This window comes from Harpia harpyja (genome assembly GCF_026419915.1).
Source record: "Harpia harpyja isolate bHarHar1 chromosome W unlocalized genomic scaffold, bHarHar1 primary haplotype SUPER_W_unloc_4, whole genome shotgun sequence".
NCBI classification, from domain to species: domain Eukaryota; kingdom Metazoa; phylum Chordata; class Aves; order Accipitriformes; family Accipitridae; genus Harpia; species Harpia harpyja.
The window spans coordinates 12,475-38,802 of record NW_026293186.1 but is presented as its reverse complement, the minus strand read 5'-3'; the positions used below and the strand labels follow the sequence as shown (position 1 = coordinate 38,802).

Below are 26,328 nucleotides of genomic sequence, written 5' to 3'. Positions count from 1 at the left end.
AAAATCCAGTTTAAAACCACCCTGGTACTGGGAGCAGGGGAAGGACCCAGGCATCCAGGTATCCCCATCCCCCAGGGGTCCAAACCCCCTTTCCTGTGGGATCCGGGTGTCCAAGCCCACCCCCCCCCCCATCCCAGGGGGACCCAGGCATCTGGGCACCCCCCCAATCCCCCAGGGCACCCAATCCCCACCCCAAAGGGGACCAAGCCGTCCTTGCCGCAGCCAAATTCCAGCTTTCCTTCCCCAAACTGAAAGCCGTTGAACCCAACTTCAAAATTGGCACTGGCTTTTCTAGAGGAAAAACCCCAAATCCAGCCAAAAACGGGGTTGGGGGGGGTGGGGGCAGCGGGCCCAACCCTCTCCCCTCCAGTAAGTGCTTAATGCCAAAATCCCTGGAGAGGGGCGGAAACGGGGGGGGGGGTGGTCCCAGCCAAAAGGCAACACTGGGCACCCACGAAGGCTTTTTGGGGGCAGGCGGAAAGCGGGGTGGGGGATTCATCAGATGACTCCTGGGATGTGCTGGGTGACATTGGATGAGCCTCGGGTCATCTCAGATGAGTCTTGGGATGCGTTGGGTGAGCCTTGGGACATGTCAGATGACCCTCAGGCCACGCTGGACCACGTCAGATGAGCCTTGGGCTGCATTGAACAAGCCTGGGGCTATGCCAGACCACACTGGATGAACCTCAGGTCCCATTGGATGAGCATCAGCCCACACCGGACAGGCCTTGGGCTGCACTGCAGCACGTCGGACAAGCCCTGGGCCATGCTGGGTGAGCTGGGATGTGCCAGACGAGCCTTGGGCCACGTAGGATGAGCTTCAGACAGTGCCAGGTGAGCCACTGGCTGCGTCCTGTGGGATGCGAGGGGGTCTGCTGGTGCCGGGGACCGAGCCAAAAAGTCCAGAGGCAGCCAGAGAAGCATCCGATCTGCCGAGCGCCCTGACACATGGGTCTGCCGGCTCAGCCCCACTGTCCCGCCAGTGCCGGATCTGCTCCTCAACCCCCTACCCAAACCGAAAGGTGGGGAAAAATCCTCCTTGGGCCCCAAGTCCGGATGACCCAGCATGCTCCCGCCGTGCCCAAGTCTGCGTCGGGGCAGGAGAGGGCGAGCCCAAGCCCAGCGTTCACTTCCCTGTCTCCGCCAGGCGCCCCAGACCAGACCAAGATTCTTGTAGGGTTTTTTTTCTGGTTGGTTTTTGTTGTTGTTTTTTTGTTTTTTGTTGTTTTTTTTTTTTTTTTCCTGGCAACAGCTCACAGCGTGTGCTGCTCTGCGTGGAGCTGGGCCGGGAGGAGCGGCTGGATGGGCGACTGTGGCGACGGTGGCGGGGTCTGGGGAGGCGAGGGCTGAGCCGTACCCAGCGTTGCAGGGAGGAAAGGGGCACCAGGGGGGGCGGCGGATGGAGAACCGGGAGCGGCGCTGGGGGGCTCAAGGATGGGCCGGTTGTAGAAAAAGAAGGGGCACTGCTGTATGAAGAGTTCGATGATTGTCTGGTAGGTGCGGGTGGCCGTCAGGGCGTCCATCGTGCTGAAGTCAGGTCTCATCAGGGTGGGCCAGAAGCAGATGGAGAGGTTCTCGCTGGTCATCAGGTTCACCCGATGGTTGTGGCTGACCCTGCAGTGGGGAGAGAGGGGACAAGACGATGCCGGTGAGGTGCCAGCAGGGACCCCCCCCCCGATTGCCTCGACGCCATCCGGCTGCAGAGGTGAGCCCCAGTCCCGGCATTGCGGGGGGGGGGGTTTTGGGGTGCTCTTCCCCGCATCTCGGGAACCCCGATACGTACTTGTTCAAGTGCCTGATGACGTATTTGAAGACCTCGTAGTTCTCCTTGGGAAACTTCCTCAGCACTTCCTTCAGTGCGTGGAGCTTCTGCTCCCGGTCATTGATTTCTGCCAGGAGGAAAAGTGGAGTCGGGTAGCTGCCACGGCAGAGAAACACTCACCAGGCATTGCAGCCGGTCGTAGCAGCATCCCGCTGCGGGATCCCTCCTCTTTGCAGGGGGATTTTTGGGCCACCAGCTTAAGCAGATCATCAGTCTTTCCTGAAAATAAACCTGGCAAAAACCCACGCTGCTCATGGGCGCAGGACGGCGCCGAGTGGCGATGCTGGGGCAGAGCATCTCCAGCCAGAAACAGGCTTGGAGGATGTTAATTAATAAGGAGACGTGCCCGCAAATGGACTTTTATGGTATGAATTAACAAGACTTGCCCGCAAATGAGCTGGTACGGTATAAATTAATAAGGAGACGGGCCGGGCTGGGGCAGGAGGGTCAGGACCCCCCCGGGCGTACTCACTGTGGGCTTCCACCAGCTCAACCTGCATGGTGTAGGGGACCAGGGGCTCGGGCAGCTCGGAGAAGAAACTCTTCATGGCACCAGCCACGGTGTTGACGGTGAAATCCTTCTCGGCCAGGTCCAGCCCATGATCTGCAAAGGGAGAGTCTTGGGGTTACACCCCCAGGTTTGTGGTCGCACCCTGAAGCGCTTTGGGGGTGCAGGAAGCTGATGGGGGGGTTCGCTCCGAAGCAGCTCGGCATTGCTGCCAGCAGAAAATCACCTCCAGCCACCGACCCCAATCTCCATTTCACAGAGGAACCGAACCCCGACGCCCAGCAGGTGAGCCAGCAGCAGGAGGGGCATGAAAACGGATAAAACATCCAGAAAAATGCGGGGACCGGAGAGTCTCGGTGCCCAGCGTCACTCATTGGGACGGCACAGGGCAGTGCGGCCACGGCAGACACGTCAGCCTTGTCCAGGTTATGAGAACGACAGGGGTTAAGTGTGCCCAAACATGTTTTCATCCTAAAACCACTTTGGCAGTGGTGGAGGGGACGCAGGCACGTTGGGCGCAGGCGTCCCTCGAGTTTTGGGGTGAGAAAGGAGGAATCTCGGTGGCAGAGGTTACCCTGGTCAAACTGCCGCTGCAGGCTCTCCATCTCCGACTTGTTTCCCGCTCACGCGATAGATGCCTTCGGTGCTCAGCCCTGGCAAGGAAAAAAGAGCAGGTATCAGTACAAGGGGGGCATGAGCAAACGGGGTGGGGGGCTTTAGGGACAAACCCCCTATAAACCCTTGTTTATAGGCATTAAAATCCATACATCTCATTTGCTCCCCAGAGCCTGGAAGCGATGATACCCCAAATCCCTACCCCTCCATGAAATCCTGCTCCTCCAGGAAATCCTAGTTTAAACCCAGCCTGTGATCTCGTCCCAATGGGGAGGAATTTCCCTATTTATTATTTTTAATCTTTTAAACCCAGCACCCCTGTCCTGGGTTCAGCTGGGATAGAGTTAATTTTCACAGGAACCTGGGAGGGGGCACAGCCAGGACAGCTGAGCTGAACTAGCCAAGGATCTATTCTATACCATGTGACATCATGCTCAGTATATAAATGGGGAGCGGGCTGGGAGGGGAGCTCTCTCGCTTGGCTTTCGGTGGGGGAAGTGGCGGAGCATCGGGTTCCGGGTGGTGAGCAGTTGCACTGTGCATCACTCGTTTTGTATATTCTTTTATTAGTACCGTTGTTGTTGTTGTAACTTCTTTTTTTGTGTTGTCCAGTAAATTGTCCTTATCTCAATCTACAAGGTTCTGGGGTTTTTTTTTTTCTTTTCTCCTTTCTGATTCTCCTCCCCATCCCACCGGGGCCGGGGGGGCGGGAGGAGTGAGTGAGCGGCTGCGTGGTCCTTTGTTACCGGCTGGGCTGAAACCACGACAACCCCGTAGAGATCTCTTTTTTAGTTCAAAAATTAGGAGGTACAGCAAGTTAATGTCAAAGTTGAACCAACCTACCCGCAGCTCCACGCAGAATTTCTCACCCCTGATTTATCTTTTTACCCCCCATTCTATTTTTTTTACACGGCTCCTCCAAACCTCAACCTCGATTTTAGGTGATTTATCCCCAGAGTAGCGTTAAACTCCTGGAGTCGCTTTGTGCTCATTTAAAGTGTTAACAATTAATTCAAATTACAGCACACTGCGATGACACTGATGTCTCTTCCGCGAAAGGCATCTTCGCTCAAATAATGTTCTTTTTTTTTTTTGGTGTACAGAGGGGGTAAAAAAACCCAAAACCTGGTCTCCCTGAAGAGAAAACACTGCCTGGATTTTCCAGATGGGAGACCAGGGGGTGAAGCAGCACCGACTGTTTTTTCTCAGATGCGGCAGCGGTGTCAGCTCACGCTTTGCCATCAGCAAAAAAAAAAAAAATATGCCAGAGAAAGGGGAAGCACCCGCCGCCCAATCTCCCCATTACAGCTTCCTGGAGCAAGAGCCTGACGGGGGGAAAAAGCCGTCGGAAAAAAAGCCTAGAGCTTATTTTGGTGTTAATTAGGGCTACCAGAGGCCATACCCATCAACATCAACTGCTTAGAGGGAAAGGTGCAAGGTGGACGCCCCAAAAAAAGGTCCCACCTGAAGGCAGCTGGAGTTATTTCAGCCCTTCGCCTCTGAGGCCGGGATGGGAACAGCAGATGTCCGAGGCCAGTGGTTCTCCAGGCACGCTCATTTCCCCAGGTAATAAAAAAGGATCCGGGGAAGAGTTTTACACCTTCTCAGAAAAAAACCATGGTGACCCAAGCTTGCGATGAAGAAGAAACCTCCCCGTGTGCTGCCATTGCAGCTTGCAACAAGAGACCTTTCCTCCTGGGCAGAAAGCTCCGCAGCCAGTTGCTCTTACCTGTTGCTTCGATGTACTCGATGCATCTCTCGATAAAGATGGGGATGGGTTTCTCCAGAGTCACTACGTTGGTCAAAGGCACCCCAAAATAGTTGCTTTCCCACGTTGTCTTCGTGATGGACGGCCGAGGTTTGGGCTTTGGCTTCTGCGGGAGAGAGAAGAGCAGAGTTGAGGCAAATACCCCAAATACGCCCTGTAGGAGTCAGTTATATGGAACTTAGTGACTGGGTCTGAAAGTAGAGTACACGAGAGCATTCCAGACGCCTTTAGAAGGCCTTGAACAGGGTAAACAAGAAGACAAAAAAAGAAAGATGCCAATTAGAAGAACACAGGTGCACATTCCATGATAAAGGGAACTTGGCACAAACAACCTCAATTCGGCAGTTTATCTTGACCAATTAGATTGAGACAAGTTTCGCATATTTTGATTGATATAACCAATTATGCCTTATGTTTATGCGCGTGTACAGAGTGGTGTGACCAATTATGCCTTATGTTTATGCACATGTACAGAGTTAGTATAACCAATTATGTTTTATGTTTATGCGCGTGGACACTGTATGCTTGCACGCAGCAACCAATCAGAGCTTTTGAGGAACTTAGAGAATTGTATAAGAATGATCTGCTATGCTCAATAAACCGGCGACTTTGATCATCATATTGGTGTGCTGTCGTCCGTCCCCGCATGGAATTTCTCTACAACGCCTGTTTATTTAGACACTTAAATCTGCAAGTCGACCTGTTACCACCAAGATAGGAAGGATGCGGAGGCTGCTCTTAAAATTTTTACACGGCGAAGGGTATCAGCAGCCAAAATCCAGTTATTTTGGCAGGAGCGGCACAAGGCGATCCAATGGGGAAAGCCACAGCCCCAACAAACTCCCGCTGCTCCTTGGCTGACCAAACCATGCCAAGCACAGCTGTGGATAAAGCCTAAAACACAGCGACCGGCTTTGCCAGGCTGAATTCCCAGCTGGGCCAGATCCAGCAGGAGCCAGGGGGGGAAAATACCCTCCCGGAGGTGCTCCCGCATCTGCAGCATCCTCACTGACAGCCGCAAGACCCAGATAATGTGCCGATTTCAGTGGATTGCTATTTATTCAAGCAATTTATTATCTATTCCAAAGCATTATTATTCATTCCAATGAATTATTATTATTTATCCCAATGCATTACTATTTATTCCAATGAACTGTTATTTATACCAACGCATTATTATTTATTGACGCATCATTATTTATGCCGACGCATTTAATATTATTATTATAAGACACTTATTCAAGCAGGCCACTATTATTATTTACTAAAGTGAATGATTATCATCGTAATGTATTTATTCAAGAGAGAGGCGGGGGCGGTGGTTACGGACAGGGCAGCCACTTCTCCCAACACTCCCTTCCCCGCTACGGGACATTAAACCTGACCGAAGGCTTTGCAAAGCTGACGGATTTCATCCCAAATGTTGTTGCTCGCCAACGTCTAAGGTGGAGCCTCCTGGATGTCACACCTTAGGTGAAAAATAAACAGCAGCACTGTTTTCATCAAAATAGGCATTTTTGTCAGTCTTTAGCTGAAAAAACCTCTCTGGGTGCAGAAGGGAAAGACCAAAAAATAGGAGAAGCCAATGGGACTTCACCAAGGGGAAGTTCACCCAACTTGGTGAACTTCTAGGATGAAGTGGCTGGTCTGGTCGACGAGGGGAGAGCGGTGGAGTGTCCACCTGGGCTTCGGTAGGACCTTTGATACCATCACCACTGGATTCTCCTGGAGAAGCTGTTGATGAACAGAGGGTGAGGTGGGTTGAAGACCGGCTGAACGGCCAGGCCCAAGGGGTGGTGATCAATGGAGCAAAGTCTAGTTGGAGGCCAGTGCCCAGCAGAGTACCCCAGGGGTCAATCTGGGGTCCAGTCCTGTCTAACATCTTCATTAATGATCTGGATGATGGGGCAGATGTACCCTCAGCACGTTCGCTGATGACACCGAAGTGGGAGGAGCGGCTGATAGCCCAGAGGGTCATGCTGCCGTCCAGAGGGACCTCAACAGGTTGGAGAAATGGGCTGATGGGAACCTCATGAAGTTCAACAAGGAGAAGCACAAAGTCTTGCCCCTGGGGAGGAGGAACAACCCCAGGCACCAGGACATGCTGGGGGCTACCCAGCTGGAAAGCAGCTCAGCAGAGAAGGACTTGGGGGGGGGGGGGGGGGTTTGGTGGACACCAAGTTGACCACGAGCCAGCAAGGTGCCACAACGGCAGTCAACGGTGTCTTGGGCTGCATTAGACAAAGCGTTGCCAGCAGCTGGAAGGAGGTGATCCTTCTCTGCTCAGCACTGGTGAGAACCCACCTGGAGTGCTGGGTCCAGCACTGGGCTCCCCAGTACAGGAGAGACATGGACATACTAGAGAGAGACCTTCTGGCAGCCTTTCGATATATAAAGGTGCTTATAAGATGGAGAGAGACTTTTACCAGGGTCTGCAGTGACAGGACAAGGGGTGACAGCTTTAAACTGACAGAGGGGAGGGTTAGGTTGGACATGAGGAAGAAATTCTTTGCAATAAGGGTGGCGAGACACCGGAGCAGGTTGCCCAGAGCAGCTGTGGATGCCCCATTGTGGGAAGTGCTTGAGGTCAGGTTGGACAGGGCTCAGAGCAACCTGATCTAGTGGGAGATATCCCTGTCCATGGCAGGGGGTTGGACTGGATGGTCCTTGAAGGTCCCTTCCAACCCAAACCATTCTACAATCAGAATTTTGCTACTAAACTTCAAGGAAAGAGCAAAATAAACCCTGCAACATGTCACCAAAGCAAAGGTGGAAACCCAAACGCTCCTCCAGCCTGGGCAAGGTGGTACCTGCCACTGCACACCGTTCCCATCAGTAAAATGATGATGAAACTGTGACTTAAAAATAAATCCCCAGAATTAAGGGGGAGCAATTAAAACGCTAAGCACCACTATTAGCAGCAGCATCCACTGCTTGGTCACATCCCTTGGCTTCCCCTTGGAAAAGGGGACGTGCTAGAATACAGCACAGGACCAAAGCCCAAAACCGCTGGCTAGAAACCCAAACAAGCCAGTTATAAACCCAAACCTGCCAGCTGGAAACCCGGGTCCCATCAGCAAAGCCTCTTCCCCTTGCAGAAGAGCACAGCCCATTCTCCTCTTAGCGTGTCCCACGCCATGGGAGGGAGCATATCCATTGCCCGTAAGGGAAGTTTCTGCCTCTGTGGGTATTTCGGGGAGACTCAAAACACCCTTTTTTTGGGGAGCCTCGAAACACCTTTTTTGGATGAGAGCAACCGGCTCTCCCCGATTCCCGAGCACCCCCCGACAAGTGGGAGCGTCTGGACGGAGCTTTTTTTAATGCAGCGAGCAGAAAACGATGCTTCGGCAGTTGGACACAGAAGGGAAACTGAGAAAGCTCTCGGTATGACGGAGCAGGGAGCAGGATCGTTCCCGGAGGCCGAGGGCGTTGCACCAGCCCCATCCTCCCCACCGAGGAGAGGAGGATTTCGTTTTGCTCCTTCCTGCTTGGCAGATCGTTGTGGGTGGCTCTCCCTTTGTTTCCAGTGGAAATTAATAATGCCTCAATTACCATGATTGGTTTTGCAGCAGCAGGCGGCTCCGAGCAGGACATCCAGCGGCGGCTGCTGCTGCTCCCTCTGCCAGGTTGGGGGCAGTGCAGCCCCCGCTTCCCTTCCTCCTCCTGCCTCCCCTCTTCCTCGCACACGTATATACACCCACATCGTAACGTCTGTGTGTATATAGTGTACGTGCCTGTATAGATGTGTACGTAACAACATGGGTGCACACGTGTATCTGTGCATATATCGTGTGCCTGCACATGTGTGTATATATAGTGTCTGTATGCGTATGTACATGTGTATAGCATGTATGTATATGTATATATAACGTGTCTATATGTGTGTGCATGTACATAACATTTATGTATAAGATACATGTGTATATAATATGCATATGCGTATGTATATAATGGTGCGTTGTGTGTATATGTGTGCACATATTTATATGTGCGTACATAAGTCTGTATGTATATATGCGTGTGTACATAAAGCATGTATGTATATATGTGTGTATAAGTGTCTGTTCATAGTGTGCATGCATATAATGTGCATCTATATATGTATATAGTGTATGTATGTGTGTGCATGTGTGTAACATGCATATGTATATGACCTCCGTGTGTGATGTCTGTGTGTATGTATATTTAACATGTGTAACGTGTGTGTATATTCAACGTGTGTGCATGTATATGTCTGTTGGCATGACACGAGTGCCTCTGTATATGCCACGTTTGTGATATATCTGTACAGATATAACATCTGTATTGCATGTTTCTGTATGTTGTACATATATATATGTGTGTGTGTGTGTGTGTGCGTGCTTCCATCCCACCACAGCGCCAGGCATTTTCGTTCCCATGGACCACGCAAGCATGACTTGGCTTCTCCATCTGCATCCACGTGCTGGAGCCAAGATGTCCACCATGTCTTGGGGTGGGCAGGATGCCCACCACATGCCCAACACTACCACATCATGCTTAGGGCTGTGTGGCTTTGACGGCCAACTGTTGGCCATCGACATGCCAACTGTTGGCCAAGAATTCCAAAGCCTACTCAACCACACAGCACCGCGAACCAGCGGGCTCGTCCAAAACCAGTTTCACTCTCTAAAGAGCAGATCCACCATTGTGCTGAAGAGCGGCAGCAAATCCAGGTGGATTTAAGGCTGGTTTTGTAGAGCTGCAGCAGCACAGTACATCTAGAGAAGAGCCTTGAGAAGAGCCACCCAAGAGTAGCAACAGACAACAACTTAGACGTGTCCTCAACTTACCAGCATCTTCTCTGTTCGGACACATCTAGCTTCGCCCCATTTCTTTAAACGACTCTATGCCAATAATAGTGACTTTACTCCGTTCATCCATGTTAAAGAGAATTTACAAGGCAGATGGAGGCCACCTTTCAAAGCACCCATGTTTCGGTTAATTGTACCTTGAAACTCCTAACTTCTGAGCACGGAACAAACTTTCTCAGAAGTGTGTCGCGAGGGTAAAGTTGTCAGAGCTGAACACCCACGGTGGAAACGACGGAGCTGATTTTGGCATAGGACTGCAAGTTCACGCAGGCCACCCAGCAGTGAGTTAACGCACAATAAAAAAATAAAATAAAGAGAATCTGTGCTCACCCTACTCAATCAATCAATCAGTAAATACATGAAAAACACGCCATGAACGTGACAGCAGGGGCTCCCGCCCTCGTTCAGGCTTTACGCCTGGCGGTACATCCCGACCTCTACCCCGCGAATCCCATGATCGAAGGGCAGAAAGCACCAGCCTACCTTCGTCGTCCTTCTCAAGCTGCGCAGGATGTTCCTCCTCCTCGGATCTTCCCCGTCGGCCGTTTCATAGGGGATAACGGCATTATCACCTTTATACCCTTGGGAAGTCTGGTCTTCCTCTTTCTTTCGAATGGGTCCCAGCTCATCATCGCTCCCAACGCTGAAGCTGGTTCGGTAGCTAGCAAACCTGCCCAGCCTCGTGCAGCGCGTCCGATACAGCACGGGCTTGCTAACAACCGATACCTTGCAGCCCCGCTCCAGGGAGCTGGTGTCCATCTCACTGTCCGAGCCGTTGCCACTGCCATTTGATTGGGTTTTGTTAATATTTCGGATGGTGATAATCTTGCCCTGGGTGCTGTCGTGAGGCACGGAGTAGATGTTCTCCTCTTCATTTCTGGGTTTGACCACAGCGTCCATCGGCTCAGCATAATCAGAAGGATCGAAGCAGTCTGTGGGCAACCAGCTACTAGAAGACACAGACTTCCTCTGCCCGTCCCGATGCCCCTGCTCCAAATATGACAGGTCCCCCTTTGTAATGTCAAAATGCACAGGGGGCTTTGGTTTCACTGGAGGAGGTACTTTGTTGTTCAGCTTGCTTTCAAAAGTGCTCATGACGGAAATGAAAGACAAGCCATCGTTCCCCTCCAGCTCCATGGAAAGCTTCGAGTGGTCTTTGGGCAGGGCGGGCATGGATGTGTCCTCTCTGAAGGGGCTGTAGGTGGGGGGCTCGATGTCCTCCTCAGAGTCCTGCAGGTTGGAGTTGCAAAGAGGGGAGCCCGCTCGAGGCGAGTTGAACACCTCCTCTGTCGTGCTGCAGGCTTCGGCCACGTTGTCGTACATGTGGGTGGCTTCGATGATGTTTTTTTTCTCCACCACGTCTTTAAAAAACGAGTGGAAAATCTCCAGCTTATGCTGCGGCTGGCTACAAGGTATCGTGGTGAACTTGCCATCAATCTCCTGGGCGATCTCCTCACCCTCGGTGAGCTGCTCTCTGCTCAAGTCATTGTCCAGGATGTCTATGGAGCCGTCCGTAAGCGCCACGACCTGTATGGGGATGATATCCTGTACCTCGCAGAGAAAGGCACGTAGCATGGCCAGGGACGCCTTGCGTTTCGCCGAGTAAAAGACAATGTATCCGTGGATGAGGCGGCTTTTCCTAATGCTAAAGGAGGAATGGTAGGAAAGGAGGGAGAGCTCCACGCGCCTCTTGTGTGGCCCGATGGATAACTCGAGGAGGACGGAGCTGCTGCTGCCACACTGCGAAGGTCTGTAGGTCTGGGACTGCAGGATGGGTAAGAGGATGTCATCCGCGTTGAACGGATCTCCACACATCAAGCACATGACGATCCGAAGGTCGACGTCTGCCAGGTCTTTGATGCTGGAGGTCGAGCTGACAAGGTTTAAGTTGCGTTTTGAGTCCAGCAGTCCCTTCAAAACCTGGCTGATCTGCTTCTCATTGATGTTACGGCCATACCCGATGCCAGCAGACGCGGGGTCCAGAAAGACACACTGCAGCTTGCTTGCGATCTGCTGGCCTTGCTGTATCAAGCTATGTAGCGTCTCGCCACTGGTGTCCCCCCTCTTGTTAACGAGGATGAGCGTCAGAGGAAGGCGAACCAAGTGATTATCCCTCCTACCAATGGTCGACTCTCTACTCTTTTCGATGCTTTCCACCACATAGGACAGTGACTCCTTCGAGTTGTAAAGGCAGAGACAACCATGAGGCTGAAAGGTAGGCGTCTGGAAAGAGTTAACAGGGAGCCGGACGTTGCCCTCGATTGGCCTCAGGGACAGCTCATACATCTTACCTTCGATCACGTACTTGTCGTCGTTGGTGCAGAGCGCCCGGATCTCATTGGCCAGCTCACGCGCCAAACCATCCTTGCCAAGGATCACCAGATTGATCCTGTCGATGTTGGAGTCCGAAAGCAAGTTCTTCTGGTTGCGTTCGGAGGGCCTGATGAAGCGGGAGCTTATCAGGTGCTCGATTTTAGAGTCTATGCAAACCAGGCAGCTTGGACACGTTTCCTTCATCGGGTGGTACACAAAGTGGATGTGCTTCAAAATAAGGGCGTCCCGCTCAGCCTGCAGCTTCTGCAGGGCTTTGAACCTTTGCTCTTCGCCCAAGACATCCTGAATGACGCCCATTTTCTCCTTGCTGGGTTTAGCGTCAAGCTCCAGTTCGTAAAACAGCTCCGAGTACTCCAAGAGCAGCTCCTGAAACTCCTCCTTGGCCTTTTCTATAATCTGTTTTTGGTGCTTGCTGTAGATATCCATATAAATAGACTCCTCTAGCCACATGTAAAAATCCTCGTTCATAATGAAACTGCGTGCTTCCTCCCAGGGCTTCCCGGGCGTGATGAAAGGGGAAGTCTCCAGGTTTTCTTTGAAAGCTCTTCTCATTTCTGCCCTTTTCCTCTCATTCCTCAGCTTTTCTAAGTGAGCTTCATAGAGCTGCTCGGCAGGCTGAGTCTCCATCAGGTCGAAGGGAATGCGCTCATTCTCCATGTTGTCGACGTGGCTCGTGGCATCCCAGGGCGTCTCTTCCAGGACAATAAACCATTTCAGAAAGTCCGGCTTCGTCTCCAAGAGCTTCTCCACTTTTATGCAGCTCAGGTGATCTATTTCGTCCAGGTCTGGGATGAGGGCTTCAAATGCTTGAGGAAGCATGGCGAGATACATCTTCCGCCGGCACTCTATGTGCTCCTGCTTGAGGCGGTGGATGTGCTGCAGAAACAGCTTTTTGGCTTTCTGCATTCCTTCCAGGTAGACGTAATCCTGATACTCTGGAGAGGACTGCATCTTGCGGCTCACGTTCGACCACGTCTCGTTGTGGTTTTTGACGATGCGGCTGACCAGCCACTCGTACTTGTCTTTAGCAGCAGCTATCTGTTGACTTTGCTGTTTCAAAGCTTCGAAGTAGGGGATGATTTTAGTCTTTCCCCGGCTTTTATCAATCAGCTGCACTAAGGTGCTGAAAGCCAAGTCAATGTTCACATTGGATCTAGCCGACGTCTCCACAACCTGAAGGTTCTTTTTGCTTAAGGCAAAAGTATGTGCATCCCTAATGTACCGCTCCACGCCTTCATCACACTTTGTCAGGACCACCACGATGGGCTTTTTTGTTTTCGCTAGTTGATTGTAAAGATTTGAAACAAATTTGAGCTGATCATCAAAGTTCCTGTTCATACCCCTGCTAACATCAACACAGAGAAGAAAGCCATCCACCAGCAGCTTTCCATCCGGCATCTGTTTTTGTTCAAAGTCCTGTTCCAGCCCAAGCTGATCAGTGCAAAAGTACATGAGCTTTTCAGCCGACGCCAGTTTGGTCGCAGCAGCCCTCTTGATATAGGGCTGCAGGGCCGTGCTGCGGTGAGGCTGAAAGGTCTGGTCGTCGATAAACTCCGTCTGCTCCACAACATGCATTTTACATTCGACGCAGTCCTCCAGGGAACGCACAACTTCCCCCCAGTAGAGGAAATGGTCATTATTGACCACCCTTCCCCCAAAGTCACTGGTGCTGAGAACCGAAGTGTGGTCCAAATGAAACTCATCCGCGCTGGGCCGTACAAACCGGTTGCAAAGGCAGGATTTCCCAATGCCACACTGCCCCTTCTCCTTCTCCGTTCCAGACAATCCCACCACACTAATGTTATAGGTGGGAATGCGAACATCTTGCTTTCTTGCCATCATCATCGTCCACACATCCTGTCCCAGTCAACTGCTTCCGAGAGGATCAGTGTTTCTGGCACCCGAGAGGATTAGCGTTTCTGGCACCCGAGAGGATTAGCGTTTCCGGCACCCGGTGCGACTTGGGAGCTCAGTGGAAGGCGGGGTGAAAGTTCTCAAGCCAGGCAGGGCACTGGGGTGATGAAGTTCATCGTTCCCATCCTGTATATACCAGCAGTGCTTCAGTTCTTGCTGGTCCCCGTTGCTGGACGACCGACGTTTCCCCCTAGGAGAAAAAGAAACAACCATCAGCATTTCAGCTCAGGAACCCCAAACAGACCTAATTCTGCCTGCACCATTTTATACGCCTCGCACTTGAACGCTAGCGCTGACGCAGGGGAGATACCGGCAGCGGCCAAGATGTGCCAGCCGCAGCATCCGACTGAGCGCTAACCGCAATGGGTACTGCTTCCCCACCATCGTCACAAGCGGCTTGTGGGTGCAAACCACAAGCTGACTGTGTCATGAAGGCAGATCAAGGTCACGGTCTGCCCCCCAGCCGGGCAGGGAGCAAGAAAAACAGGTCAGCAGCAGAGGGAAGAGCCGAGGGGACCCACGGCGGAGCCTGGGGGAGAGGGCTCGCTTCACGGGCATTTCCGATTCAATGCTGAAAAGAAAGCAAGTAAAACAAACCATCCCATCTTTTCTTTGGTTTTTGACTTAAGATTAGGTGTAGTGCCAGCTTAACACCCAATACTGCTTTTACCAGGAGGATTACCTCTTCACTCCCCGCGGATAGAGGTGATCTAATAGGATCAGAATAGCTTAAAAAAAAAAAAAAAAAAAAGCAGAGCGATCCAACTAAAGCCTTGAAGAGGCGCCCCAAGCATGAGCCGACATGAGAAAGTCCTCCCAGAGGGAACAGCGTTCGAGGGAGGGACGATCCTAATTACTGCTCCTGAAACTATGAGGGTGGTGAGACACTGGAGCAGGTTGCCCAGAGAAACTGTGGATGCCCCATCCCTGGAAGTGTTCAAGGTCAGGTTGGAAGGGGCTTGGAGAAACCTGATCTAGTGGGAGATGTCCCTGCCCATGACAGGAGAGTTGGACTGGATAATCTTTGAAGGTCCCATCAACCCAAAACCTTCTGTGATTCTATGAAACACAGCAGTTTAGATAGTTTGCTTTACAATCCGAGAGCGGAAGAATTTTCAGTTTACGGCAAAAATCAAAATTAACTCGCGTGCAGATGACATCGTGGGTCGTCGGAACAACCCAGGGAGCACAGCCTTCCACAACATCTCCTCTGCTTTGATGTCTGGATAGTGCAGTTCTTCCAGTTCCCCAGCTGGACTGGATCACACAACAGACAAAGGCTGCTGCGAACCTGCCATGCTGTCGGGCGCTTTGCTTTCAAAAACCTACCCTGACATTCATTTGATCTCAAAAAACCCCACATTTCACCCCTCCATGAGGTCACCTGCATCAGCCGAGCTACCAGGTTATGTGATCCGAATGCCATGAAGAAGAAGTGGGTGTTTGGGCTTAAACACAAGAAGTTCGGGCATTTTAGGAGTTGGTCTGCAAACTCTCGGCTCTTCTGTGGACATGTTATTTCCTGCGGGAACATCACTTATTGGCAGCACGTGTCATTCCTCAAGGTGAGACTCTTGCAGGTAAAAGGACGTAACAGCCGCAGCACCGGTGCAATGCTGCCGAGCTGCTGTCAAACCTTTAATTACTTCACCTAATTATTCATCGCTCAATTTGAAGGAACGCAGTTACTCCCCGGGAGGCTGGATGGGGCTCAGGGCTGCTTGTACAGCTTCTTCTGCCGCTCCGCCGGGAACCACTCTTCCTCCTGCATTTTTCCTCAATCCTCACTGCTTCTCCCCATTTTGGAGGATGAGCCCAGGTGGGTGCCAAGCACCCGGACCCTGGCGAGACATCAGTGTGTTTCAGCTTACCCCCTGTGCTGTTTAAACCGGTTTGTCTGACCAGCGGCTGAACCGGTGAGCCGTTGCTGCTCTCCCATCTCCTCTCCGATGCTCCCATGCTCCGGCCGGAGAGTCCAGTTGATGCAGCAGCTGGAAACACAGCATGGGCACCAGGACAGAGGGATTCCCCCCCGGTTGTAAATTTTCTCTCCGCGTCCCAGTAGCAGAAAGTCCCCGAAATGGGTCGTTTGGATCTTTGCAAAGATTGATTTAAGCTTTTAACCATCTGGGTCCGAAACACTTAATCTCGTGCAACAGATGGGCTACCCTTGGTCGCGCAGCACGACGAAGCATCTCCCCAGCCATGCCCAGCCCTCTCGTGGACGTAAAACCACTTTCCCAATTTTCTGCAAAAAATAAAACCCCCTGGAGCTGTGGAGCCACTGATTTCCAAGACCAAATCCGTAACGAGTGAAGGCAGCAATGTACCAAGTGTCCAACAAGGGGAAGGAAGGGCCGGCGTGGAGGATCCTGCACCATTTCCCATGTTAATCCTCGGTGCAAAGCGGGCAATTTATTAACGAATTGCAGGATGTGGCTGGGTCGGGTGACAGCATCGTCCAATGAATTTCTGACAAATTTGGTGAAAAATCAGGTTTTTTGTTCACTTTTGCCTGGCAGAGAATCCGCCTTTTTCTCTTCCGTTGGCAAAACTCACGGTAAACACAGTTGCAGAAGCATTTCCACAGACAGGTTTTGGAAGCAAAAGTGAATTCCAGCAGAGGCAGCTCCTTCGGCTTCGCACCATCACCTTCATCCTGCTCATGTTCGCTTGCACAAGCATTTCCTATGCTGGCAAAAAGCAACAGACTGGGACATCCGAGCACACCGTGGGTGGGGTTTCCACACCAAAATTATAGAAATTAGACATGGATAATAGTTCAAAAAAATCACCGCGCATCCTATGCAACTCCTGAGAGCTATTTCCCCCACTTCCTCCTGTGGATCAGCTTCATACCTTTAAAATTAGGCTTTATTTACCAAAAAAAAAAAAAAAAAAAAAAAAAAAAAAAAAAAGAGAAATGCAAGGTTTCGGAAGCACAGTGGCGTAAGAGCAGGTTTTGGGGGAGTGCTGGGACATGCGGCGGGATCAGTTCTGGCCAGCGCATGGGAGCCTGCCCATTTCCACTGTGTTTTTCTGCACATGCTGCGAAAGCAGCTGGAGGGATCAGCCCGGCGTCAGGATAAGTAACCTACCTCCAGATTCAGACCCAGGAGCCACAGAAAGCTTCACACCCACCCTGCTTTTGGGTGCGCTCACACTCATGCCTGCATGTCCTCAGCTCCCTGTTTAGCTCAACCTAACAAAGCAACATCCTTTCTCCTCTGCTCGGGGCATGGGAAGGGGAAAACTGGTGTCAAACGGCGCTCGCTTTCATTTTCTCCCCTAAATCCCTGAGTCAGGAGTTACTCATTTATGCCACAAAGTCCAGCCAGGAGGACCAGGAAGAAGGGACCCGCTCTGTTAATTCCCAGCAAAGCAGGGGGAATTTAGCTCGTTTCCTCTTAAGAAGCTGGCAGCAGAGCCAAAGAGAAGGAAAAAAATAAAAAGGTATTTTCCGCTCCCAGATACCTGAAACCTGGATATGACCACAGCTGCCAGCGACGACAGCTCACGCAATCCTGGCTGCTGATAAGCCTGGGTGGCTGCTGGCACTCAACCTGGCTTTCCACGCCAGCCCCCAACGCTCGCTGCATGTGTGTGTCACAACAGCCCCAGAATTAATAGTACGTTCAATTAAGCAGCTTTCCAAACACTATTAAATCAGAAACAAAGCTTTCTTCATGATCTTTGCGGCACTCACCAGGGTCACGAAGGCCCCGGCAAGTGCTGTGGGAGGAGAAACTCCAGCTTGTGATTCAAAAACCCCTGAGGGAAGGGGACCCGACAGCAGCACGGACGCCGATGACCATTTTTTGGCATGGCTTTTCATTTACTTAAGGGGAATGACCTCCATGTTGCAGCTCTCCCCAGGTTGATAGGATCCTCTTCCTCCTCAACCCGCTGCCACAGATGCCCGGGGCACCGAGTGCTCTGCACAGCATGAAGCCAGGGGCTAAAATAACAGCAGAACCAGCATTCCCAATGGGAAATCAGATGAAATTAAATCCAGGGTGCAGAGGGTTTAAGGAGACACAGCTCCGTCCTCGCCTACACCTTGTTTGTGGAGCGGTGACCGGCTGGACCACAGCCCACCATGGGACGAGCCTCTCCGTCCAGTGTGGTCCTGCACCCAGAACCCCTCTGAAATTTGCATTTTTAAGAAAACCGAGTGTTTAGTATAACCATTTTAAATTAAATAAGCTAAGGCTCTAAATTAGAAGCCGGACTACACAGAGACAGAGACGAAAAGAAATGGCAGCCCCGCAACACCTTGAGGGGACGCAGGGCATCTCCAGCGCTTTGTTTTCTGGGTGTATTAACATCACCAAAAAAAGTCATCCAGAGCTGCCTGATGATGGGGTCCCCCGGAGATGCTGCTGCTCCCCAAGCTCTGCGTCTCTCCAGCTGCCGGTTAAACCACCTGGTGCCATGGACCAGCCTCGGACATGAAACCTATGGTCGCTCTGTCCTCTGCAAGCGGCAAACCTGAACTTGCTCGAAGCCCTTAAAAAAACAAACAAACAAACAAAACAAAACAAACAAACAAAACCCAACCGTGAAGCTTAAAAATGAAAGGAGTGGGTTTGGCATTCCCCTTCTCTGGGGAAGGCACGTGGCACAATCCCACCACAGCGGCCAGTTCAGGTAGTCTGGAGCCAGCCTTGCTTATCTCAGGCATTTCGGTGAGCCCAGCCGTGGCGTCATCGAAGCACCACAAAATAATCTCATGGCTAAAACAGTGGAAATACCTGGCCAGGAGCCAAGCGGCCTGGGTGCGCTCTCCCCAGCTGGGTCATTAAATCTTTGACTAAAAGGAAGGGGGGGGATAAATACGTGGTTAAACAGTATCTCGCAACGGGCGGGCAAAGATTTTTCTGCAACGAGGTGGCATCCAGGAGCATCTCACGTCACAGCAAATGCAAATCCGAGTCCGGGATAACGTTAAGCAAAAATAAATACACCTTGAGGCTACAACCCCTCTCCAATAAACCACTATTTATCCATCATAAGATAAATATCCTGGACAGTTAGTCACATCAAAATGACATAGCAGAGAAAAAACAAAACAAAAAAATCTTCATCTAAGTGCCATTGCTTCTCATCTAGGTATTTAAAAGTTGCCCCAATGCTGCCTTCAACACAGCCTTGGCGTGTGGCAATGCCGCTGTGTTCGTCAACTCATAAAAGGCTTTAAAAACAATTCAGTAATCCTGATACAAAAGGCAAAGGTCAAGTGCTATGGGATGGGGAAAGGGATACGCAGTGCTGCATGAATATTAATCATCTCCAGCCGCTGGCTCACCACCCACAGCTCTCGCTGCGAGAGAAGCACTGGGCAAAATCAACCTCTTATGGGGCTTGTTTTGGGGTATTTTTTTGGCATGCCGGCAGCGGAGACAGACCTGTTCTTTCACCGGCTCTCTGCGGACACGTAGGAAGGAGCGATGGGTGGCAAGGCGCAAGCTCTCTGCAGGGACTCGTCCATCCCCCCAGCGAAAGCAGGGAGCCTGCAAAACGACAAGCTTCTCTCCTAACGAAGGGGGTTTCACAAATGAGCAGACTGAATGGCGCGGCTGTAACCCCCTTGCCTGGCCAAGGCCAGCTCCTCCAGTGGTGTTCCTGGCAGGAGAATGGGAGAAAACAGCTTTGAGGCGGGTTGTCAGAAACATGGCGTTGGGCTGAGTTGTTGGCTCTGCCAACAGCTTCACGAGGGCTCAGACTGCAGGGTTACACACAGACAGACATATATATATATATATATACACGGAATCATAAAATGGTTTGGGTTGAAGGGACCTTCAAAGACCATCCAGTCCAACCCCCTGCCATGGACAGGGATATCTCCCACTAGATCAGGTTGCTCTGAGCCCTGTCCAACCTGACCTCGAGCACTTCCCACAATGGGGCATCCACAGCTGCTCTGGGCAACCTGCTCTGGTGTCTCGCCACCCTTATTGCAAAGAATTTCTTCCTCATGTCCAACCTAACCCTCCCCTCTGTCAGTTTAAAGCTGTCGCCCCTTGTCCTGTCACTGCAGACCCTGGTAAAGTCTCTCTCCATCTTTCTTACAAGCCCCTTTATTGAACGGCCGCAGTAAGGTCTCCTTCTTTTCTCCAGGCTGAACAGCCCCAACTCTCTCAGCCTTTCTCTGCAGCAGAGCTGCTGCAGCCCTCGCGCCATCTCCATGGCCTCCTCTGGACCCACTTGAGCAGGTCCACGTCTGTCTTGTGCTGGGGACCCCAGAGTCCCCTCCCTCGACCTGCAGCCCAGAAGACGCTTGGCTTTCTGGGCTGTGAGCGCACATTGCCAGCTCATGTCCCATTTGTCACCCACCAGCGTCCCCAAGTCCTTCTCCGCAGGGCTGCTCTCCATCCATCCATCCCCCAGCCTGTGCTGGGACAGGGGATTGCCCCCACCCAGCTGCGGGACCTTGCGCTTGGCCTTCTTGAACCTCATGAGGTTCACGTTGGCCAACACCTCCAGCTCCCTCTGGACGGCAGCTCTTCCCTCGAGGGTACCAACGGCACCACTCAGCTTGGTGTCACCTGCAATCCCACTGTCTAGGTCATTGATGAAGGTATTGAACAGTACTGGTCCCAGTATGGACCCCTGATGGACACCACTCATTGCTGATCTCCATTTGGACTTTGAGCCGTTGACTGCAGTCAACGTATACAGGCATACATTTATATTTATCTATATTCATGGACCAACTGGGGCCCTTCCTGGTGTATTGCCACCAACAGCCCCAGAGGCGTTCAACCCAACCAGAGCAAAACCCAACCAGAAACGTCTCCGCAGTGGGGATGGAGCTGTCCATCCCACCCAACCTGGGTGGTTAACAGCTCCGCCACCAGCCACCTCCCCGAGAAGGTACCAGAGCATTAATCGCCCTGACCCTCCGGCTAGCAAACTCAAAACTCATTTTCAAGAAAAATAAACTGGGGCAACGTCCAAATGAGTCAGCAAGGACGAGGCCAAAGGATGTCAAAGTCATAGAGATCCCTCAGCAAAGGAGCAAAGACCAACCATTGAGTCCCAGCCCAGCCGGCCAAACACCGGCGCATACCACTTAAGTCAGCCATGGCTAGAAGATGACTAATTAGGCTTCAAGCCCAGCGCCAACAAAAGCATCACCTTCTGTGACAGCCACGCCAAAATCTCATCACCATAAAAATCACTTTTACACACCCAATTCCCAACCGCAATTGCAATAAATCCAGTTTCCTTCGGAAAAACAAGCAGACCTCACCGCCTCAACCCCTCGCCTGCCCCAGTTAAGCCAATTCACCCCAAAACAAGGGTCGCCATTGCCCCACGGCTGTCGGACGGCTGCAGACCCCACAGGCATGAAGCTCAGCACATGCCTACCCCCCTGATTTTCCTGGTTTCACCAGAGTTCAGAGGCAGGGAGGGAAGATGCAGCCGCAATCTTATTGGGTGTCTTTCTGCAGGGTTTCACAGCCCCACTGGACGCTCCCCAGTTGAACTGCCTGGTTCCCGAGGGGACCAGCTCCTCTCCCACCAGCACCAAGAAAACCCACCATGGTTTAGGGGGACGGCAGAAAATTATCCAGGTTAAGCCCCACGCGAAAACACGGACCTCTACAAGATGCTCACGATCGGGTCACGCTGCTTCGGAGAGGACAAGCTTCCAAATCGGCATCCCCAAAACCACTCTGGATCCAGGTAAAGCCTAAACCTCTCCAAAAATCACCATTTGCTGATGCCTCGAGATGGGTGATGCCACGAGGACCAAGGGAAAACCTACCCGGTGAGCAGACGCAGCCAGGGAGACACCGGGAGGGAACCGAGGCTGGCTGGGCAAGAAGGAAAAAAAAATAAAGACTAAAAAGAAAAAAAAAAAAAAAAGAAGAGGAAAGCAGGTGCAGAGAGGAAGGAAGAGCCAGAGCACAGACACCGACCCTCTCTGGGAAATCCTGCTCGTGCTGCGCTCTGGTGAAGATGCCGTTTCGGACGTGCCGCTCCCTGAATCCTGTCCTCCAAGCCAGGACGAGGAGATGCGCAAGTGCCTGAGCAAGGAAAGTCCTAAAATCGGACGTTTTGCACAGCTAGGAACCACAACAGCTTTTTTTTTTTTTAAGATAGCAAAGGAAAAACCGAAGCTCCCTGAGGCTCAGAGGTGAGCGGTGCCACCCTGAAGCGCCCAGGAATGCGGACAGAGAAAGGGAGGGATTAAAAAAAAAAAGAATTTAAATTTATTTTCCCAAGCGCTGTCAAAAGCCTGACAAAGCACATTACACTCATGAAGCTTCCCCATATTGGGATGGAATAAGGAAAACAGCAGGAGCCCCTGTGCAGGAGCAGGCATCCTCTGCGGCACTGTCTTGGCGCCCAGCTCAGCACCTTTTTGGGTTTTTAATTTTAAAATCAAGTGGTTTCTCAAGTCTGTCCACCCCCCCAGTTGGCAGGGTGAAAGCAGAAATCAGTGAATTCAGGCCATTAAAAATTACATCACCAGCCAGCCCAAGCGTGCATCAGGCCCGTCTTTATCTCTGCAGTTTTAAACGCCAATTACCGGCGGCTTGTGCGGATACTGCAGCTCCTGGAGAAAAAAAAATTAAAACAATAAAAATCACTATCGAGAAATCAAAGCCCCTGTTTCCGTTAAAAATCCCAAATATAAAGAATCATTGTGCGAAGCTTAATCTCCCAGCGAACGTCTTAACCATTTCCCTGGCCCGCAGCCGGCGCCGTCAATTTATTACCGAATAAAAAGACGCTTTTTAATTGCTGGTGGGCATCGTCGCAACGACGGCTTTGCTCTGAGCAAGCCGGGGCAGCTGCCGGCAGGCAGCTCTGGCACCGGTCGAACCCTGACCTCGTCTCCGGGGGGGGTCACTGCCACCACCAGAAAAAACGAAGGAACGTGGGTTGGCAGACAAGGATTTTGGAAACGGGCCGGAAAAATGAAAAGGGGGGGGTAGGGGGGGTGAAGAGGGGGGCATTTGCCACCCGAAAAAGCAGATGCTGGAAACACCCCCCCCAAGAGCAGGGGGGACACCCCGAAAAGGCAGCAGCACCCCAAAAATCAGCCTGCGGCTCTGCTGGCACAGGGAAAAGACACCCCCCCCCCTTTTCTTTTGGGGAGGGGGATTAGGGCTTGCCCCCCTGCTCTGGGGGGGCTGGGAGCTTGGTTCCATGGCTGTCCCTGCTGTGGGGGACCCCCCCTCAAACCCCAGCCCCTCCATGAGACCTTTCACAGGGGCGCAAATCTGGGGGAAGGTGATACCTGCCTCCCCCCCCGCTCAAGTAGGGGGACAGGGTGATCGCACCCCCCCAAAGAGGGGCAGCAGCCCCTCACGCCCTGCTGAGCGAGCCCCCCCTCTCCATAAAGGGGGATCCTTGGGGCTGGGGGGGGGGGAGAAGCCCCCCAAGCTCTTAATGGTGGGGGGGTCTGCATTCCCTGCCCCAGAGGGGGTGTCCCCTCCCTCCACCCCCTTGCTGGTGGGGGGGTCACCAATCCTTTAAGAAGGGGGTGTGTCTTCCCTCCTCCCTCCTAACTTGGGGGGCCAAGCCCCTCTTAAGGGGTCTCCCCCTCCCTCACCCACCCACCCTCTCAGGCCTCCCTTAGCTTGGGGGGGGGGGTCTCTCCTCCCAGGACCCCTCCCCTTAAGGGGGGGGCTGAATCCCTAGGGGCCCCAAGGACTCTCCCCACCCCAGACCTCTCCCCTAACTGGGGTCTCCCGCTCCCAGGACCCCTCCCCTAAAAGGGGGCGGGGACGTCTCCTCTCCCCAGGAGGTCTCCCCTTTAAGGTGGATGGGGGGTCTCCCCACCCTGGACCCCTCCCCTTAAGGGTGGGGGACTCCCCTCCCCTAAAGGAGGGGGCGTGTCTCCCCCCGGGGATGGTCTCCCCCCCAGACCCCTCAACGGGAGGACCCCCAGGCCGGGGATAAGCCGCCCCCCCCATCCCCAAATGGGGGGTGGGGTGTGTGTGGGGGGTTGGTGTCCCCTCTCCCCTCCCCGGGCCGAGGCCCCGAGCTCCCCCCGCCGGGACTGTGGGCCAGCCCGGCGGACCCGCGGCCGGCGGGGGTGGGGCAGCCCCATTGTTCCCAGCCGGGGGGGGGGGGGGGGAGAACCCGGGACCACTCCTTACCGTGACGACGGCGGCGGCGGGCCGGGCCGGGGGCGGCGGGCGGCGACGCCATGTCCCCCCTCGGGGCGGGGGCGGCGGCGGCGGGCGGGGACGGCGGGGCCGCCGGGGCGGGCTCGGCCTGTAATGGCGGCGGCGCCTTCCTGTCGTGTCCCTCCCCCCTCCCCCCCCTCTCCCCTCCTCCTCCTCCTCCTCCTCCTCCTCCCGCGTGGACGGGGGCGGGGGGCAGCGGCGCGCGCGTTGCAGGCGGCGGCGCATGCGCGGCGGGCGGGGCGATGCGGCAGCGCGTGGGGAGGAGGGAGGGTGGGGGAAGGAAGGAAGAGGGTTGAGTGCGCGCATGTGCGCCGCGCCGCCTTGTGGCCGCCGACGGATCCTCGTTCCCGCCTTCTTCCTCCTCCTCCCGGTACCACCGAGGCCCCGCCTGGGAGCGGTCTGGGCGTCACAGGGGCAGCCCCGGTCCCGGTAACCACGAAGCCCGGTAAGGGCCCCCCCACCCCGCGGCCTACAAGGCCTGGCCGCGGTGCGGCCTCCATTACCGCCAGGCGCGATCGCCCCCTGCCGGCGGCGGGTGGCGCTGGGCGAGGCAGAAGCGGCGGCGGGATATATCCCGGCATGCTGCGCGCGCGCAAAGCCCGCTGGGAAATGTAGTCCGGTAGATAGACTCACGAGAACTACGAGTCCCGGCGTGCCCCGCGGCCGGAGCGGATATCCGGCGGGAGGAGGCGGGCCGATCCCTAGCTAGCGCCGGGGGGAGCGGGCTACGGACCGGGACCGCCATGGTGAGGAGTGGTGGGCTCAGGCCTTGGAGGGGGGATATTGGGGTGTTCGGTGGGGTGGGTTCCCCATAGGGCGCCCCATTGTAGGGTCTTTATTAGGGCGGGGTGGCTTGGGGGGGGGTCCATAGTGTGCCCCCTTATAGTTTTCCTATAGGGAGTGGCTTAGGGAAGGGTATTGAAGACACGCCCACACACACACCCCCCGTAGGGCACCCCATAGGCAAGGGCTATTGGGACAGCTGGGGGGGGACATGCCCCATAGTGTGCCCCATTATAGTGACCCTATGGGGGGGGGAGGGGCACCAGAGTGCCCCAGGCAGAGAAGCCTGGGGGGGGGGGGGGTGTCCTTTACAGGGTCCCTATAGGGAGACATTGGGGGGGGCACCAAATACACCCCAAAAAAAGGGAATGGGGGGGAGGGAACCCCTAACACCTGGCTTTGCCCCCCCCCCCCCCCCCCAACTATTCCATTTTGCCCCCCTGCCCCAGTGCAGATCCGCTTCATCCTGATCCAGAACCGGGCTGGGAAGACCCGCCTGGCCAAGTGGTATATGCAGTTCGACGATGACGAGAAGCAGAAGCTGATCGAGGAGGTCCACGCTGTCGTCACTGTCCGTGATGCTAAACACACCAATTTTGTGGAGGTAATGGCCCCAAAGGGCTCCAATTTCACCCCAAATCCCCCCTCCCCCAATCCAGGAGGTGGGTCTGGAGCTCCAGGATCAGCCTTGAGTCTGAGCGCTGTGGGTTTCACCGGTGGGGATGAAGCCTGTGGCCGTGCTCGGCTGCATCCTGCTCCTCCCAGTGCTCCCAGTTCCCCTTTTTTATGTGTGTGTCCCCCTCCCTCCCAGTTCCGCAACTTCAAGATCATTTACCGACGCTACGCGGGGCTTTACTTCTGCATCTGCGTCGATGTCACCGACAACAACCTGGCTTACCTCGAAGCCATCCACAACTTCGTGGAGGTGAGGCGACCCCCCCACCCCCCCTTTTCCTTGCTCCTTGGCTTTTAATTAACATGGCTGCGCTAACGACTGCGCCCCTCCCCAGTTCCTTATCGCGGGGCTGCATCCTGCCTGTTCCTCCCTCCCGCAGGTCCTCAATGAATATTTTCACAATGTCTGCGAGCTCGACTTGGTCTTCAACTTCTACAAGGTGAGGAAAGGGGGGTCAGGGAGTCCCCTCCTGCCCTGGAGGAGGGGGGGAAGTTTGGGGGAGCCCCCACCCCACGTGGGGGGGTCCTGGGGGTCCAGGGACGCCCCCTTACGCCGCTGGGGCCCGGCCACAGGTCTACACGGTGGTGGATGAGATGTTCCTGGCCGGGGAGATCCGGGAGACAAGCCAGACCAAGGTGCTCAAGCAGCTCCTGATGCTGCAGTCACTGGAGTGAGCTGGGACCAAACTACACCCTCTAGCCTTCCTCTCCCCCCCCGCCCCTTCCTCCTCGGACCCCCCAGGGGGGCGGCGTGGGGCTCTTGGTATCGTGTGTGTCAATCCTACCCTCCCTTCTCCATGTCCCAGTCATTGTGTTGTGAATAAATGTGATTGCGATGTGCTGGAGCCCCTGTGCCTGTCGGGGAGGGGGGGAAGACCTGTCTCTGTTTTGGCACAAAATGGGGGGGGGGGGGGCGGGCACAA

The 26,328-nt window shown here is 53.7% G+C and overlaps 2 protein-coding genes across 2 annotated transcripts; one reads left to right on the top strand and one right to left on the bottom strand.

The window, feature by feature from the left end:
• Nucleotides 1–830: 830 nt before the first annotated feature.
• ARHGAP35 (Rho GTPase activating protein 35) lies at nucleotides 831–22,420 on the bottom strand. The gene is given in 8 exon segments (XM_052779475.1): nucleotides 831–1,614; nucleotides 1,784–1,889; nucleotides 2,295–2,426; nucleotides 2,905–2,950; nucleotides 2,952–2,983; nucleotides 4,675–4,819; nucleotides 10,029–13,983; nucleotides 22,274–22,420. Coding segments are annotated over 7 exon segments (4,518 nt in total). The 5' UTR covers nucleotides 13,725–13,983; nucleotides 22,274–22,420; the 3' UTR covers nucleotides 831–1,253.
• Nucleotides 22,421–24,463: 2,043 nt separating this feature from the next.
• AP2S1 (adaptor related protein complex 2 subunit sigma 1) lies at nucleotides 24,464–26,218 on the top strand. The gene is made up of 5 exons (XM_052779476.1): nucleotides 24,464–24,693; nucleotides 25,185–25,334; nucleotides 25,542–25,655; nucleotides 25,786–25,845; nucleotides 25,979–26,218. The coding sequence occupies exons 1-5, from the start codon at nucleotides 24,691–24,693 to the stop codon at nucleotides 26,078–26,080; spliced, it is 429 nt and encodes a 142-aa protein (XP_052635436.1). The 5' UTR covers nucleotides 24,464–24,690; the 3' UTR covers nucleotides 26,081–26,218.
• The last annotated feature ends 110 nt before the right edge of the window (nucleotides 26,219–26,328 follow it).

Coding starts and splice junctions, on each gene's coding strand:
- AP2S1 (XM_052779476.1), top strand. Junction 25,656..25,785: donor CCATCCACAACTTCGTGGAG/GTGAGGCGACCC, acceptor TCCCTCCCGCAG/GTCCTCAATGAATATTTTCA. Junction 25,846..25,978: donor TGGTCTTCAACTTCTACAAG/GTGAGGAAAGGG, acceptor GCCCGGCCACAG/GTCTACACGGTGGTGGATGA.